Below are 15,978 nucleotides of genomic sequence, written 5' to 3' on the forward strand. Positions count from 1 at the left end.
AGAACCTAAAATAATATTATTAAATTTGTAAAGTAATACCTTAAAAACTTTAATCAGTTCAAAACACAGCTACAAAACAGTGAAATTCAGCTGTTGACGACGCAGAATTAAAGCAGCAGAATTTTGACATACCCATAGATGCCGTCAAATGCGAAAACAGCTATAAATCAACAATTACTGACAATAGATGTATGCAGCCTAATGGTGACCTCTACACACTGGTCTAGAGGTTGAGAAGTTTGACAGTCATAATGAAGAACGCATTTTAGGGGAAGTAAAGTTGCAATTTTCAAAAAACAAGCTGCACCTTTTTATGCTAGTGCAGCACCAAAATATTAGCTTGTATTTCTGATTCAGGATAGTCTGTTTAAACGTGCTGCAATCCATTCAAGCCAGCAATGAAGCCGGAAACATCAAAACTTGTAAATGATGCTGATTTTTGTGTGGGATTCTGTTACAAACACTGACCAGATGGATACATACTACATAAGAATTAAGGTAAAGGGAAACCATGTTACCAACACTGATGGTAAGCTGCTGACAAATGCATTTATATAGCAGAAAAATATAGATAAAATGGAAACTGACTCGTCCAAAAGATGGATTTGACTCATATGCCTCTACAAACTGACCTTAACTCTTCTAACATCTGTAAGGCTATAAAGTGTTGCTGCTTAAATAAGTTATAATGACTTTGCTTGATATACAGCAGTCCATGAGCTTAATGGTCCTGCTTGACATGCAGCAGTCCAGGTGCTGAAGGGCCTTCAGCATATGAAAGGTAAACAGAGAACTGCATAAGTCTAAACTCTTTTGTTACCCATTAAAATTAATGAAACAAGCAAAGTTATGAGATGAAGCAGCCAAATATAATTTAGATGCTGGCAAGAAACTAAAGAAGCAAACTAGAAAGATTGCACATCTTATAACTGAAATGTACCAAGTGTAGTACATCTGTATGAGGCTCTTAGGAGAAACAGAAATGCAAGTGTTAATATTCTAGTTTATCATCATTCATGCCCTGCTACTGTTCAGGATAAACATACACAACAATAGCATTCATATGTAGCTTAAAGGAGGCAGCTGCTATCTAATAGTGCTGCATAATTCATCTACAATGCTTACTCATGATGCAGTGGTCATAAAAGACATTTTAAAACAACAACAGTGCTGCCATACTTGCAGACATAATTATACATTCTAATGACTTATAAGTTCTGCTTAACTACTTTGGAATGTAGCAGTAAAATAAGCAACAGTTATGCACTACAGAACGACGTTACATTTCATTAAAAAACAAAATGTCTAGCCTATAGCCTCATACTGCAGCAGGATGGAGCACTGACTGTGATTCAGTTGGCGTGTGATTCGACTGGCAGCTCCAGCACTGGAGGAGCCAGGCAGAAAGGGGGAGGATGAAAGGGCATGGGCCCACTCACTTTTTGGTACTTTGGGGAGCACAAAGGATGGGTGGCTTTTAGGAGACCAGGGAAACCTCCTCTTCTCCTGCTTCAAGCTTGCTGGGTGGGGCTGCTTTCTGGCAATTTCCTCTGCATAATTAGGGGTGGACCAGTGCACACAGCCTGACAGCACACACCAAGAGAGAGTAGAGCTATATAAGAAAATCTTTGAACCACCTCTCACATCTGCCTTAATGATGATCCACTCTCAGCCAACTTTTGCCCTCAGTGGCATGATAGTACTACTGGGTTAGCTGATGATGAGGAGAAGCAAAAAGCACACAAATCAGAATAAAAGTCCGTTTCACACATTCCCAAAAAAATGTCATACTTTTTGAGTGGTAACAAAAGCTGTTTCACATTCTCACTTTGGTCACACATTGTTGTGATCCCACTTCACACTGACAGAATAACAGACTGACAGGTATGTTGCTTAGCTGGTTTACTTCATTTTGCTTAGGATGGTTGCAAAGAATGCAATTTAACTCTCACTTTCTTTAATAATAAACTACATTAGTTTACTTAATGTTTTACCAAAGGTAATCTTTTATAAGCAATACACACTACTATTTCTGTCTCCATGCTTTTAGCTCAATTATAAACAATGCACACTAGCACACTAATATTTCTGTCTCCATCCTTTTTACATAGTATTAAAAAATGCTCCAAAGTATGGCATTGTTGCACAAAACATAAGAATATGTCAATTTAAATAATTACATTTTCTAAGAATTATCCAACATACCTGAAAATATACAAGGAAGCAGTCAAGTTTTTTCTTGCTGGACCCTCTATCAAAATACTGTCCACAAGTGTCAAGAAGAGTACAAACCAGTCGTATTCGAAAAAGATGCTCTGGTGGGTCAAGTACGCTGGAACTGCCATCCGTATTCACACCAAAAGAAATAAACGAGTATAAAGTTTTAAATATTACTGCAGACTCCACCATTCGATAATTATACAATTCTCCCAGGAATTTAGCACTGCTGATTCGCCTCTGATTGAACTTGGGCTGATTAACCTACAGAATACACAATAGAATAAGTTAAGAGTAAAAACTGAAATATAAACTGTAAAAACAACTTAAAAAGTATCCTTATCCATGGGACTGATCAAATGCGGGTGTTCTGACCCCCAGGTCTGACTTCCTAAGCTTTCATGGATGTCTCCCAAAACATAGTCCCCACTTCTCCAATGTCAGACCAATGCATAGATTACAAGAAAGAGACACACATACACCCTTACTCAGTTACTTTTAGAGAAAATGTTCACAAGTGTGCCCTGATAGACCACTGTCATAAGTTCTGCAGTAACCCATCCTTATCCTGTCAATAGGGTTCAGGCTGAATGGCCTAAATCCCTAAAATATTAAATAAGGAAGGAAAGAATACAGTCAAAAACCCAAGACCCATTAGAAACACCAAGGCAGAAGGGTGGGAACACACTCTATACAGATGATTTTCTCAAACATCCGTTGATATGAAGAGATGCTAAAACAACTGTAATATCTCCACTGCAGGGATTAATGCTGTAGTGATATTTCTTATCCAGGTTTGAATACTAAAGCAAAAAATAAATAAACAAACCAACACATAAATAAACAAATAAAATTAACTTGTATAGAAGAGGCTAAAGAATGCCTTACAGGACAAGCAAATCATAGCCTGTTCTACTCTGGACTGGAATTTCAGCTTGAAAAATGTATGGACACATGTCCAACTAGGTACATCACAGTTGTTCTAAATTGACGTTTTTTGAAGAATGCCACAATACTGGCCCTTGTTTTTGTACAGTGTGCCTTGACAGGTGCCCCCCAATGGCTTGTAGCTGCATGCACAATAGTTGTTATACAAGAACTTAGCATAACAGACACTGTCCTACTTTTCACTGTTGCAGTATTACTTAGAAAAAGGATAGCATGGCAAGGATAGCTGTACGTCCTGCCAGCATACCAAAGCTTTGACCTTTTCCAAGTGTCATATGCCAGATGTATGTACCCAAACCCCGGCCAGCATACAAAAGCTTCTAGTCACTGCTAGGCACATGGGATGTCTGACTTTGGCTGAGGGAGTGTGGGCCATAAAGTGACACCTGCACGTACCTTTCCTCAGAACTGAATGCCCCAGTCGGACCCCAGTCCCAGGACAGCTGTACAAGACCTGTATCAAGCAAGAAGGGACAGTCTATTGAAGGAAGAGATAAGGAATACTGCAACATGGAAGAGAAGGATATCTATGATTATGATAAGATTTTACATAACTTTTCTATGTCCTTCTATTCTCATGTTGCAGTATTTCAAAGCCTTGGGAGAGTGCCAAAGCTCAAAGGGAAGAAGAGGGAGGAGGCTTGGAATTGTTTTCTAGAAATCCACGAAGGATTGCCCCAGCAAATCCTACTCTAGATATAGAAATGTGATCCAATCTATAATGTTTTTTAAGACGGTATGGACAGAAGTCCATGTAGCTGCCTCTAGAATGGAAGCAGTGTCCAGTTCCTTGAAGAAGGCTCCAGATGAAGCCATAGCTCTAGTAGAGTGAGCATTAATTTAGGATTTTAGATGTTTTCCACGGTACCTGTACAGCAGGAGGCAATGGCCCTGGAAATCCAGGCAGAGAGTCTGTTTTGTCACTGCTTTTCCCAGAGCCCTGGGATGAAAGGAGAGAAACAACTGTTCTGATTTCCTAACTGACTTGGTCTTGTCAAAGTGAAATCTAAGCTGTCTGTGAACATCAAGGGAATGCAAGACTCCCTCACTGTCATTCTGTGGATGTGGGAAGAAGGTCGACAGGTGAATACCTCGGTTTAAGGACAGTTCATTGACCACTTTGGGCATGAAGTAAGGATTAGTCCTAAGGGTCACCCTATAATTGTGGAAGGTGAGAAAAGGAGGTATTGCCATGTGGGCCTGTAGCTCTGACACTCTTCTGTCTGATGTCAGGGCTACCAGGAGTACAGTTTTCCAAGTACAGTGTTTCAGAGAACTTTTAGATGCTGGTTCAAAGGGGGCAACCATGACCTTCTCTAATATATAATTCAGGTCCCATAGGGGTGGAACTGGCCTTTGTGGGGGGCCTGAGATGTAGTACTCCCTTTAAGAATAACTTTGCAGGTAGCCGAGATGCTAAAGGGAGATCAAGAGGCAGACAAGCCAAAATTGCAGCAAGGTGGGCCTTAACAGAGGAATATGCCAACCCTGTATGCAAGAGTTCATGCAGATACGACACTACCAAGGGAGTTTCACCTTGAAAAGGATCCAGCTGTCTTTGTAGACACCACATGGAGAATGTTTTCCACTTAGACAAGTAAGATCTCCTGGTATTAGGTTTTCTGGCCTCCTGCAGGACTATTAGCATGCCCTCTGTGTAAAAGTGTCTGTAAGGGATCAAAATTCTATCACCCACAGAGTAAGGTTCAGAAACTCTAGGTGGGGATGATTTAGGGATCCCTTGTCCTGTGTGAGAAGGTCCACTCTGTGAGGTAATTTGCCATTATTGCCCCTGGTTAAATGCAGGAGGAGGAGGAACCAATGCTGTCGTGGCCAAAAGAGAGTCACCAACAAGATTTTTCGTTTGTCCTGCTGGATTTTCAGTAGGACTTTTTGAACAAGTGGGAAGGGGAGGAATGCAGAAAGAAACATCAAATTCCATGAGATTGAAAAGGTGTCTGGTGCCCTTGCTAGGGGACTGGGTAGTCTAGTGCAAAATAATGGAAACTGTCTGGTCAGAGGGGAGGCAAACAGATGTATCTGAGGTGTATCACACTTGTGGACTATTTCCAAGAACACATCCCTGTGAAACGTCCATTTGTGGGACTGTGACATGGACCTGCTCAAGGTGTCTGCTTGAGTGTTCTGGGCTGAAGGGATGTACACTGCCTGCAGGAAGACTCCCTGGTTGCCAGCTCCCAGACTTGAAGTGCAAGTCTGCACAGTAAGTAAGATTTTGTACCCCCCCCCCACCACTTGCTGACATATCAGATGACTGTAGCATTGTCTGTGAACAATTTTAGGGGACCCTGCTTTAGAGTACGTTGGAAGGCTTTTAGAGCAAATAAGATTGCTTTCATTTCCCCGATACTGATATGCTCCCATCTGAAAGAGTCTGACAAAGTACCCTGTACTCCAAGGTTGTCCATGGCAGCTCCCCCACCCAGATCTCAGGCATCTGTGAACATCTCCTGAACTGGAGGAAGAGCTTGTAAGGGAAGCCCTGGGATGAGTGTCACTTTGTGCAACCACCAAACGATCTCTTTCCTGAAACATGGAAGGAAAGGGATGTTGTACTCCAGGGTGTGTGCGTGTGTGTGTGTGTGTGTGTGTGTGTGTGTGTGTGTGTGTGTGTGTGTGTGTGTGTGTGTGTGTGTGTGTTGCGTTCAGATAGACCTGAGGTACCCATTGCAATTTTCTCATGTGGAGTCTTGGTAATGGCACCATTGGGATAGTGGATGTCATATGGCCCAGTAGTCTGAGATATTCCCTGGCTCTCAAGGTAGTGATGTGGAGGATAGAAAGCAGGTACTGCTTTAGGTTTTCCACCTTCTGAGGTGGATGGAATACCTCATGACATCTGTCCTTATTCTGCACCCAAGAAAAACTTGGCATTGTCAGGGATTTAGATTGAACTTGGGGTAACTGGTGTTGAATCCCAGTGCTTGCAGGACTCGTATAACTGTTTGCAACTGGCATTGTAGGGACCTGAAACATTATGCCTGAATCAGGAGGTCATCCAAGTGTGAGAAGACTTGAATCCCTTGGGTCCTGCAGGAGGCAATCACTGGAGCCAAGCACTTGGTGAATACCCTTGGTGCTGTAGAGAGTCCAAAGGGCAAAGCAGAGAACTGAAAGTGTGAGGAACCCACAAAAAACATAAATATCTCCTGTAGATGGTCCTTATGGAGATGTGTAGGTAAGCATCCTTTATGTCCAAAGTGGCTAGGACTCCCTGAAACATTACCAAGGGAAAAAGGGTCTGGAGGGTAAGCATAAGAAAGATGGGCACTCGTAGGAAAAGAATGAGGTGGAAGAGATCTAGAATCAGTCTTCATGGTCCATCCTTCTTTGAGACTAAGAAAAGTTTTGCGTAAAATCCCCTTCCCTTTACTGCTAGGGGGACAGGTTGTAATGTCCTTTGAACAAGCAGACTGTCTATGACTGGCTAGAAAAGAGGGAGATGTTCTTTGGGTGATTGTGGGATGCCCCTCAAGGAAGGTGGGGTGATCTAGGTCATAAAATACCCCTTTTCTATAATGGACAAAACCCACCTATCTGTGGTAATGCTTTTCTAAACTGGAAGACAGTGAGACAACCTTAGGGACAGGGGAATGAAATTGGGGGAATTGAGCAGCAGAGGCAGGTAATCACAGACTACCTACCCTGGTCTGAAACTGAGGTTTCTGAGTAGGGGTCTGAGCAAGTCTGGAAGGAGTCTGTTGCTTCCTGGTGCTCTTTCTGCCCATGGAAGGTAGGGTGGAGCAGTGTGTTTTCTGATGACCTGGATTTTGGTGGGATAGTTCCTATGAAATTTGGGTACAGGAGATAAAAACAAGTGCTTTAAATCATGTAGCTCCTTCCCCTTTTGTTGAAGAGTTTTGAATAACTGAGCCACTTTTGTGCAAAAAAGGGCAGATTTATCCAGAGGTGCGTCCAGAAGTTCGGCCCTAATGGCATCGGGCAAAGGCTGTAAACTTGGCCAAGAATATCTTCTCAGGACTGAAACAGATGCAGCAGATCTGGCAGAAGATTCTTCAGCATCGTAACTGTATCTAATTAAATGTCCAGTGACCTGAGAAGACAGAGAAAGGTGGCTAAAAAATTGTATCTTAGAAGGAGAATCAGGGAGTTCTGATAACAGCTTGGTGGCCTGGACCAAAAAGGCTAGGGCATACTTAAACATGTGTGTCTGGTTAATTCACTGCCCTGAAGGCCAAAGTAACAGAAGTATATACTTTTTTGCCAATACGTTCCATGGCCTTGCAATCCCTGTCTGTGGGGAGGACAGATGTGGAAGGAAGCAGTTTGGAAGGCTTATCAGCAAACACTCTGACAGTTCCAGGGTCTGCAACTGGGTATTTAATCAGAAATTTACCCACCCTCCCAGGGACTGTATAGAACCTGCCAAGCATTCGAAGGGCAGGGAGTTTACAATCAGGATTCACAGAAGCTGCACTAAAAGCATCAAAGAAAGCAGGCAAGACAACTGGAATAGCAGAAGGAGCAGGCGTGGCCATTTGCAGGAGTTCACAGTACCTTTTTTTGACATCTCAGAGGAATCTCGCTTAAAGAATTCTCTCATTTTAGAGATGGTCTCATCAAAAGTGAGATCCTCACCTGGAGAGTGTCTCAGCAGAGTCCTCCTCTCTGGAGAAGCATAACCAAGGGAAAACGTCATCCAAGACGCACAGGAAATAGAGTCCTCTGAGGAGGAGTCAGAGGAATCCTCAGCTTCAGGTTGAGGGATGTCATCAACCTGATGCCTTAGACTAATAAGTGAGGGGTAACTGGTGGACAGGCAGGCATAGCAGGCCTTAGCGCCATGAATGCATTTAATAAACTTTGTGAGAAGGCTTGCCAGTCTGGTTGGCTTTCTGCAGGGGGGTGAAACATGTTTGGACTTCTGTTTCCTTATCAGAGAATACCTGGAGGGTAGACAGGCTAAGGGAGGCCTAGGTTTGGTAAGGTCTGGAGTTGTGGACGAGCCTGTCTGGATGGCCGGAACAAGCAGATCGTCCGCAGCTGACATCTGTGAAACCTCCACAGATGTGCCTTCCATTCTAGGCTCAGCGGCCTCTGGAATGGTACCCACTAAACCCATTTTGGTGAATTCCAAACATTTCTCCAGGCCAATGTTGGCCACGGGAGGGATGTCGGGTGGAGGAGATGTAGCAGCAGATTCAGGCCTAGAAATTTTAACCTTCTTTTTGGGTGGCTTGATAGACAAACCAGACGGCCCTTCCATAACTAGTGCTAAGCGTCTGAGATACTGGTTTGCTAAATAAATGCTGAGGGAGTGTAGACGGCTGCAGAGTGTCTTAGGAATGAAGGGCTGACAGATCACACAGGTTTTATGATTGTGAGTAGGCCCTAAACAGAAAAGGCAGAGCTCGTGAGCATCCTTATGGGGGACCTGATGTTTGCACCAGCACTTTCCTTTCCTGGATGACATGAATCTAAACATACATGCAGTGACCCAAAAGAAACAAAAAAAATACCCCAACAAGGTACTTACCTTTAAGAGAGAAGATCTGACAGCAGGGATGGCAGGAAGAGATGACATTTGACTAGAGGCAGAGATGTTCTGAGGAAAGGTACGTGCAGACATCACTTTTATGGCCCATGCTTCTTCAGCCAATGTCAGACGTTCCATGTGTCTAGCAGTGACTAGAAGCTTTTGCATACTGGTCAGCGTTCGGGTAGTAAGCAGAGGACAACCTACGAGTTTGAAATTCTGCAACATGAGAATAGAGGGACATACATTAGTTACCACCTTGGGTATAAAGGAGGGATTAGTCCTGAAGGATATCCTGTCTTTCTGCAAGATAATAGGTTCTACTGCCATTAGGGCCTGTAACTCTAAAACTCTAACTAAAGTACTACCTAAAAGGAGAGCAGGCTTCAAAATGAGACATTTGGAAGAGGCATGGTTCAAAAGGAGGCAAATCAATGTTTCTAGCACAAAGCTGAGGTCCCATGGAGGAATGGGTTTCATCAGGGGGGGGGGGTCTAATGTGAACAACACCCCTAAGGAATTGTTTCAGGTGGGGGTGTGAGAAGATTGGAGGGAGAAAGTACAGTTGTGTACGCTTACCATAAATGTAGATGTTTGAGTGTATTCACTGTTGCAGTCATTGCATTTGGGTAATTTGCTGGCAGGTTGCCCTCAGTCGGCCTGATTAAGAAAGTCTTAGGTCCTGCGTCGGTTGCTGTCCCTTCTTCCATGATGTCAGGGGTATAAAACATGCAGCCGATGCCATTACATAAATTTTTCTTGCCCCAGATGAAATGTGGAGCAATTTTATATATATATATATATATATATATATATATATATATATATATATTTATTTAAGAAACACAAAAATATACCTCCAAACAAAAGCAAATACACCAAGGAGGGTAACCAGGACTGCAACAGTGAATACACTCGAACATCTACATTTATGTTAAGTGTACACAACTGTACTATGTTCTTCGTGTTTCACTGTTGCAGTCATTACATTTGGGTAGATTCCCAAAGCTAAGGTTGGGAGGATGGATTTATACAGCATTAGGACTAGCTATAAGGCCCTGCAAAACAGCAGTGGTAAAGCCAGCTCTGGATTTAGAGAAAACTGGTAAGTGATAATGCTTGGTGAATGTATGAACTGAACTCCAGGTAGCAGCTTCTAGAATATCCCTGGTAGGTACACCTCTGAGAAAGGTTGCTGAAGTAGATGCAGCCCAGGTGCAATGAGATCTGATACCCCAGGGGATAGGTTTTCCATGGTGCTTATTACAGAAATGAATACAATGGCTTATCCATTTAGAAATACTTTGCTTTGAAATAGCCTTCCCCTCTGCCCCTGTAGCAAATGCTACCAGCAGTTGCTCAGATTTTCTTTGAGATTTAGTCCTGTCCAAGTAGAATCTAACTTATCTGTGTACATCCAATGAATGCAGAATCCGCTCTCCCTTGTTCTGTGGAAAGGGAAAGAAAGTTGGCAAATGGATGGACTGATTGAGAGCCACACTGGATACCACCTTGGACATGAACTATGGATTGGTCCTGAGTGACACCCTGTCCACATGAAAGATGATGAAAGGCTCCACTGCCATAAGGCCCTGTAATTCAGATATCCTTCTAGCAGAAGTGATTGCTAAAAGGAAGGCTGTTTTCCAGGAAAGACATTTTAAATCTGCAGTTGGAGGTGGCTCAAAAAGAGGTAGAGTGAGTTTCTCCAATACAAAGTTAAAGTCCCAGGCAGGGGTAGGAGCTCTCCTGGGTGGTCTCAAGTTTTTGGCCCCTCTGAGATACTGCTTTAGAAGAGGATGAGAGAATGGGGGGGGGGGGTATGTGCTGTAATGAGCTGAAATGGCTAAGGCATGGATTTTTATGGAAGAAAAAGACAGGCCCTTATGAAGCATCTCAGTTAAGTATTGCAAAATCTGAGGTAAATTGGGCACTGCTGTGCTCATCCCTTGAGATTGATTCCAGGCACAGAATCTTTTCCATTTGTCAGCATAAGATTTTCTAGTACTAGGTCTTCTCGCCTACAAAATGACTTCCATCACAGGTTTGCTGAGGGATGCTAAGGGTGAATTTAAGTGGTAAGCCAAGCTGCAAGATTCAAAGTTTAAGTTGAAGGAGCAGAATTTGATTCTCCTGCTGAGACAGTAAAGAAGGTGTCTGAGGCAGGTGCCATGGAGGAATGCGTGACACACTGCGCAGGAGTGGATACCAGTGTTGGTGGGGCCAGCCTGGAGGAATCAAAATCATTTTTAGTTTATCCTGTTTGACTTTTAGTAGAACTTTGGAGAGCAAAGGCAGAGGGGGAAAGGCATGGACTGATAGGTTTTTTCAGCTGACAGACAGAACATCCACTTTCCAGGCTTTTTTGTGATGAGTTCTTGTGCAAAATTTGTCCAACTGGTAGTTCTGGGGAGAGGCAAAAAGATCTGCGTCTGGACTCCCCCCCCCCCCCCCCCCCCATTTGCAAGTCAACATGTTGACAATCCATAGTTCCAGTTTCCTGGCAGGAATTGAGCTTGTAGTTGTACTTGGTAGCTCAAGGCAGTGTTCCACAATGCCATGGCTAGTCTGCAGAGGGGGTAGGAATATGTACCCCCTGCTTGTTTATGTAGCACATAACCGTGGTGTTGTCCGTCTTTATCAGTAATTGTCCTGGATGAAGGTAGTCCTTGAAGGCTGTCAGTGCATTCTGTACAGCTAGCATTTCTTTTTGCTTGATATGAAGGTGCATTTGATTTGGGCTCTATTTGCCCTGAATGCACTTCCCTGCCAGATGAGCCCCCCATGCATAGTCTGATGCATCTGTAGTTAGGGTTTGGGTGGCAGGGAGTGGTGTGAATGGCAGTCCCTTGTTTTGGTGGCAGGCCTCTGCCCACCATAGGAACTCTAGGCGCAGGCAAGGTATGATAGGAATCATTGTTTCCAGGCTGTGACAATGTTGACTCCATAAACTTTTTAAGTACCACTGAAGTTTCCTCATATGCAGTCTTGCATATGGAATTAGAAGAAAGCATGAGGCTATGAACCCCAAGGCTTGCAGTATTTGCCTTGCAGATAGCAGGGTATTTGTGGCCGCCTGTTTGAAGTAAGTCACAAAATGAATTTGCTTTTCTGGCATAAGGAAAGCCATCTGGGCAGTTGTATTCAAGCTTGCACCTAGGAATGTAATTTTTTGAGAGAGTACCATTTGAGATTTCTTTTTGTTTATGGTGTACCCTAGACAGGTTAGAAGTCTTTTTACAAACGCCAGATGTTTTAGAAGAATGGCCTGGTTTTCTGCCTGAATTAGACAATCGTCTAGGTATGGATATATTTGAATATTTCTTTGCCTGCAAAATGAAATTACTGGAGCCAGGCACTTTTTGAATACCCTGGGCGCAGTAGACAAGCCAAAGGGCAGTACAGAGAACTGATCATGCATGCCACCTGCTTTGAAGCGTAGGAATCGTCTGCAAAATTTCCTGATTGGGATATGTAGGTAAGACTCTTAAGTCGAGAGTTGCCAGCCAGGCATCCTTGCCTAGCATAGGAAATAACTGGCGAAGAGTCAGCATCTTGAATTTTGGAATGTCCAGAAAGGTGTTTAAAGTAGACAGGCCCAGAATTGGATGCCATGATTTGTCTTTTCTGGGTACTAGGAAAAGTCTGGAATAGAAACCTTGTCCCTTTTCCTCTTCTGGTACTAGCTGAATAGCCCCCATGTTTAGGAGGGAAAGTACTTGTTTCTGAGCCTCTGGCCACAGATTTGGGGGCAAGTCTGGCCACCCGTTTGGAGTTGGCAGCATGTGGAAATGAAATCTGTACCCCTGGGACACTATATTTAAAACCCATTTGTCCTGGGTTATAAGTTGCCAGTTTCTTGAATGAAGAGCCAGTTTTCCCACAAAGGGGCTGTTTACCATGGGGTGGTGCCTTGTTGTTTCCAGATTTGGAAGTGGAAGCACCCCATTGCTTAGTTCTGAAAGTCCCTTGGGACTGAAACCTGGTGCTTTTGGAATGTCTGGGTTTGGCCTTAGTGGCTCTGGAAGGAGCTGGAAAGGACCAGTTCTTAGTAGGGCAATGCCTACTAAATCTAGGAGGTTGCACTTGTAGGAAATCTTTCACAGTTAGCATAGATTTAGCTTTATCTTCCACCTTTTTTAGAACCTTTTCAGCCTTATTGCCAAATAAGCAGTAATGCTGTAAAGGAGCATCCAAAAGTTTTGCTTTAACATGATCAGGCAGAGACTGCTCCTTAAGCCAAGTATGACTTCTAAGCACAGACCCAGTAACAGCAGCTCTACAAGAGGCCTCTAAGGAATCAAAACCACATTGCAAAGTATGTTTGCCAACTTGTTCAATTGAATGCAAAAAATCCCGCAAATCGGTATTCTCCACACAGTAAGAAATCAACATCATTTTCTATTTAAGCAGTCCATTGAAATGCTGTTGATATTTTAGCATATGGAATTGACAGTTTAAAGCCCTGATTGCTAAGGTTGCAGAAGTATAAACCTTTTTACCCCACCTATCCAGCGCCCTGGGGTCTCTATCAGAAGGGGTAGGATTTTTAGCAGTAGAAGCCTTAATGCCCTTGGGCCCCTGAGAAATGGTTTCAGGGTCTGCAACTGGATTTTTGAAAAGGAATTTGTGGGACACAGGAACCTTGTAGTACCTGTCTGGTTAGCTAGGGGCTGGAGGCAAAGAATCAGGGGCCAAACTGGATTCCGAAAACACATCAACAATATCTAGTACAGGAGGTACAGCCAAAGGCCTATGTTGAGGAAGAAGGAGATCCCTAAGGCTCTTTTTGGATTCAGAGAAATCCTGACCTTCTCAGTGGAAATGCTCCCTTAAGGTATGTAAAGTTTCCCCAAAAGAAAAATCCTAAGGTGGAGAAGCAGAGGGAATAGAATCCTCTCCATCAGAGTCCTCATAAGTAGGTATGGATAAATCCAGATCATTAGAAGAGTCAGAAGAAACAGAGTCCTGTTCAGAAGATTCATAGTCAAATTCAATCCTAGGCCTCTTGGGGGGGTTGACTACCTCTGATTAAAGAAATTAAATCTTCAGCCATTTTGATCATTTGTTTTTTAGGAATAGGGGCCTGCATGTGGCCTGGGCATTGGTTTTTTAGACATAGATCAAGATTTAGGCCTTAGCATTGAAGTTGGAGTCGGTTTAATATGCAACTCTGTAGGCCTGAATACACCCTCAGAAGCTGGTGCCTGCTCAGTGGCTCTGGACCCATCCAAGGTAGAGATATCCGCGGGTTCCATATGTGAAGCATCTCGCAGCATACCAGACTCCGAATGGGTCTCAGTAGAGGCCTGCGAATCAGAAGTAGCGGGTATCAGGGACTGCGAAAGCACCTCACTGAGTACCGGCGAACTGGCGACTGGCTTAGGAGAAGCATCGTCGGCAGTTATGGACCTCAATGGCCTGTCTCTGTCTTTTTCTTTGCATTTTTTTGGTAATCCGGTAGTTGGATGGCTAACCAACGTCATTTCTGGATAATTAAACTGAGAACCGAAATATTTTGAAGCAAAAATGTACCATCGATGGATAGTGTGCTGATTAAATAAAGCACAAAACCGACAGCAAGCTACATCGTGGTCAGGGCTAGGCAAGGAATAGAGTACAAATGAAAATCCTTATGAGGTATTTGCTTCCCACAAGTAATACAATTAATAACTTTTACTGACATCGGTAAGGAGCAAGAAAAAGTTTCCCCAACAGGGTACTTAGCTTTAAGTTGAAGACTTCGGTTCTGAAATTCGAAAATGAAAATTTCAGGAGTCGGCCAACTGGCACTTGCGAACTGCTTCTGCTTCGGGCACCGCACAGCAAGAAAGACTGATGTAATGGCATCAGCTGCATGTTTTATACCCCCGATGACCTGACATCATGGAAGAAGGGACAACAACCGACGCAGGATCCAGGACTTTGTTAATCAGGCCGAAGGAGGGCAACCTGTCAGCAGATGACCTAAATGTAATGACTGCAACAGTGAAACACGATGAATTTCAGGAATGTGAACTGAGATGCTCAAGGCATATATTTTTTATAGAGGAGTAGGACAGGCTTTTATCCACTAGACTGGCCAGGTACTCCAGGATGGTCGAAATGTTAGCTAAGCTTGTCTCAAGATGGTACGTCTGGCACCAAATACAGAATCTTTTCCATCTGGCTGAGTAAGATTTCCTAGTGCTATGCCTCCTGGATTCTTCCAGAATGTTTTGCACTTGTTGTGTTAAGTTGGTGTAGCAGTTTGGCACTGTGAGATATTCCAAGCTGAAAGGTTTAGGGTCTGCATATTGGGGTCACAATCCTCCCTTAGTATTGGGTGAGAAGGTCTACCCTCTGCGGTAACTGCCCAGGTTTCGGACTGTTGAGCACTGGAGGAGGAGCGGAAAACAGCGTTGTCTGGGCCAGTGTGGAGCTATCAAACTGGTCCTGTGGCCTTCTTTTCTTATCTTTAGAATGACTCGAGGCAGAAGTGGAAGTGGGGGGAATGTGTAAAAGAGGAGAGTCCACATGAAGGAGAAGGAATCCGTTCTCCATGCCAATGCCTGTCTTGTCCCAATACAGAATATCTCCAGCTCAGCTTTGTCCTTGCTGACAAAGAGGTCCAGTGGTGGGGTTCCCCATTTCTGTGCTATGCTGTGAAAAATATCGCTGTGTAGGTGCCACTTGCAGGGGTTTGTCAAGTTCCTGCTGATGTGATCTGCAAGGGTGTTTTGTTCCTCTGGCAGGTACTGCACTAGGAGGTCACGTCCCAAAAAATGTGCTATCTTCTCAGACTTGCATGGCTAGATGTCAAAGGGCTTAGGAGTGTGTGCCTCCTTGCCTGTTCATGTACCACAAGACTGTGATGTTGTCTATCTGTACTGCCAGAACCCCTGGTATCCATTTCTCTTTGATGGCCCATAAATCTTTTGTATTGCAATGAGTTCTTTCCAATTTATGTGGCTTCCTTTGGACTGGGCATCCCATAACCCATGGTTTTGGAGATGCAGGGCATGGGTCCTCCATGCTATGACGGAGGCCTCTGTAGTGAAGATTTGGTCCTGAGGAGGGATTTTGAAGGGCGAGCCCGGATTCTTGGTGCAAGCCTGTACTCGCCATCTGAGCTCTTGCTTGAGGCAAGGTACCAGCTGTATTTTGGTGTCCAGGGACCGAGTGATCTGGCACCACACATTCGTTAGATACCAGTGAAGCTTCCTCATGTTTAATCTTGCTACTGGCATCATGAAGATACAAGATGACATGTACCCAGAGCTCTGAGAAATTCTCTGGCTGTTATGCCCTGTTTG

General features: G+C 43.7%; 1 protein-coding gene across 2 annotated transcripts in view; it reads right to left on the reverse strand.

Moving 5' to 3' along the window:
• Nucleotides 1–15,978, reverse strand: part of UPF2 (UPF2 regulator of nonsense mediated mRNA decay) — a 2,519,933-nt gene that overhangs the window by 1,261,415 nt on the left and 1,242,540 nt on the right. For both annotated transcript variants that reach the window (XM_044088310.1, XM_044088311.1), the window contains exon 14: nt 2,206–2,481. In XM_044088310.1, the coding sequence (XP_043944245.1) occupies nt 2,206–2,481 (276 nt within the window). The remainder of the gene's footprint in view (nt 1–2,205; nt 2,482–15,978) is intronic.

Source organism: Protopterus annectens, chromosome 11.part0, assembly GCF_019279795.1.
Source record: "Protopterus annectens isolate FY-2018-M chromosome 11.part0, PAN1.0, whole genome shotgun sequence".
Lineage (NCBI taxonomy): Eukaryota > Metazoa > Chordata > Ceratodontiformes > Protopteridae > Protopterus > Protopterus annectens.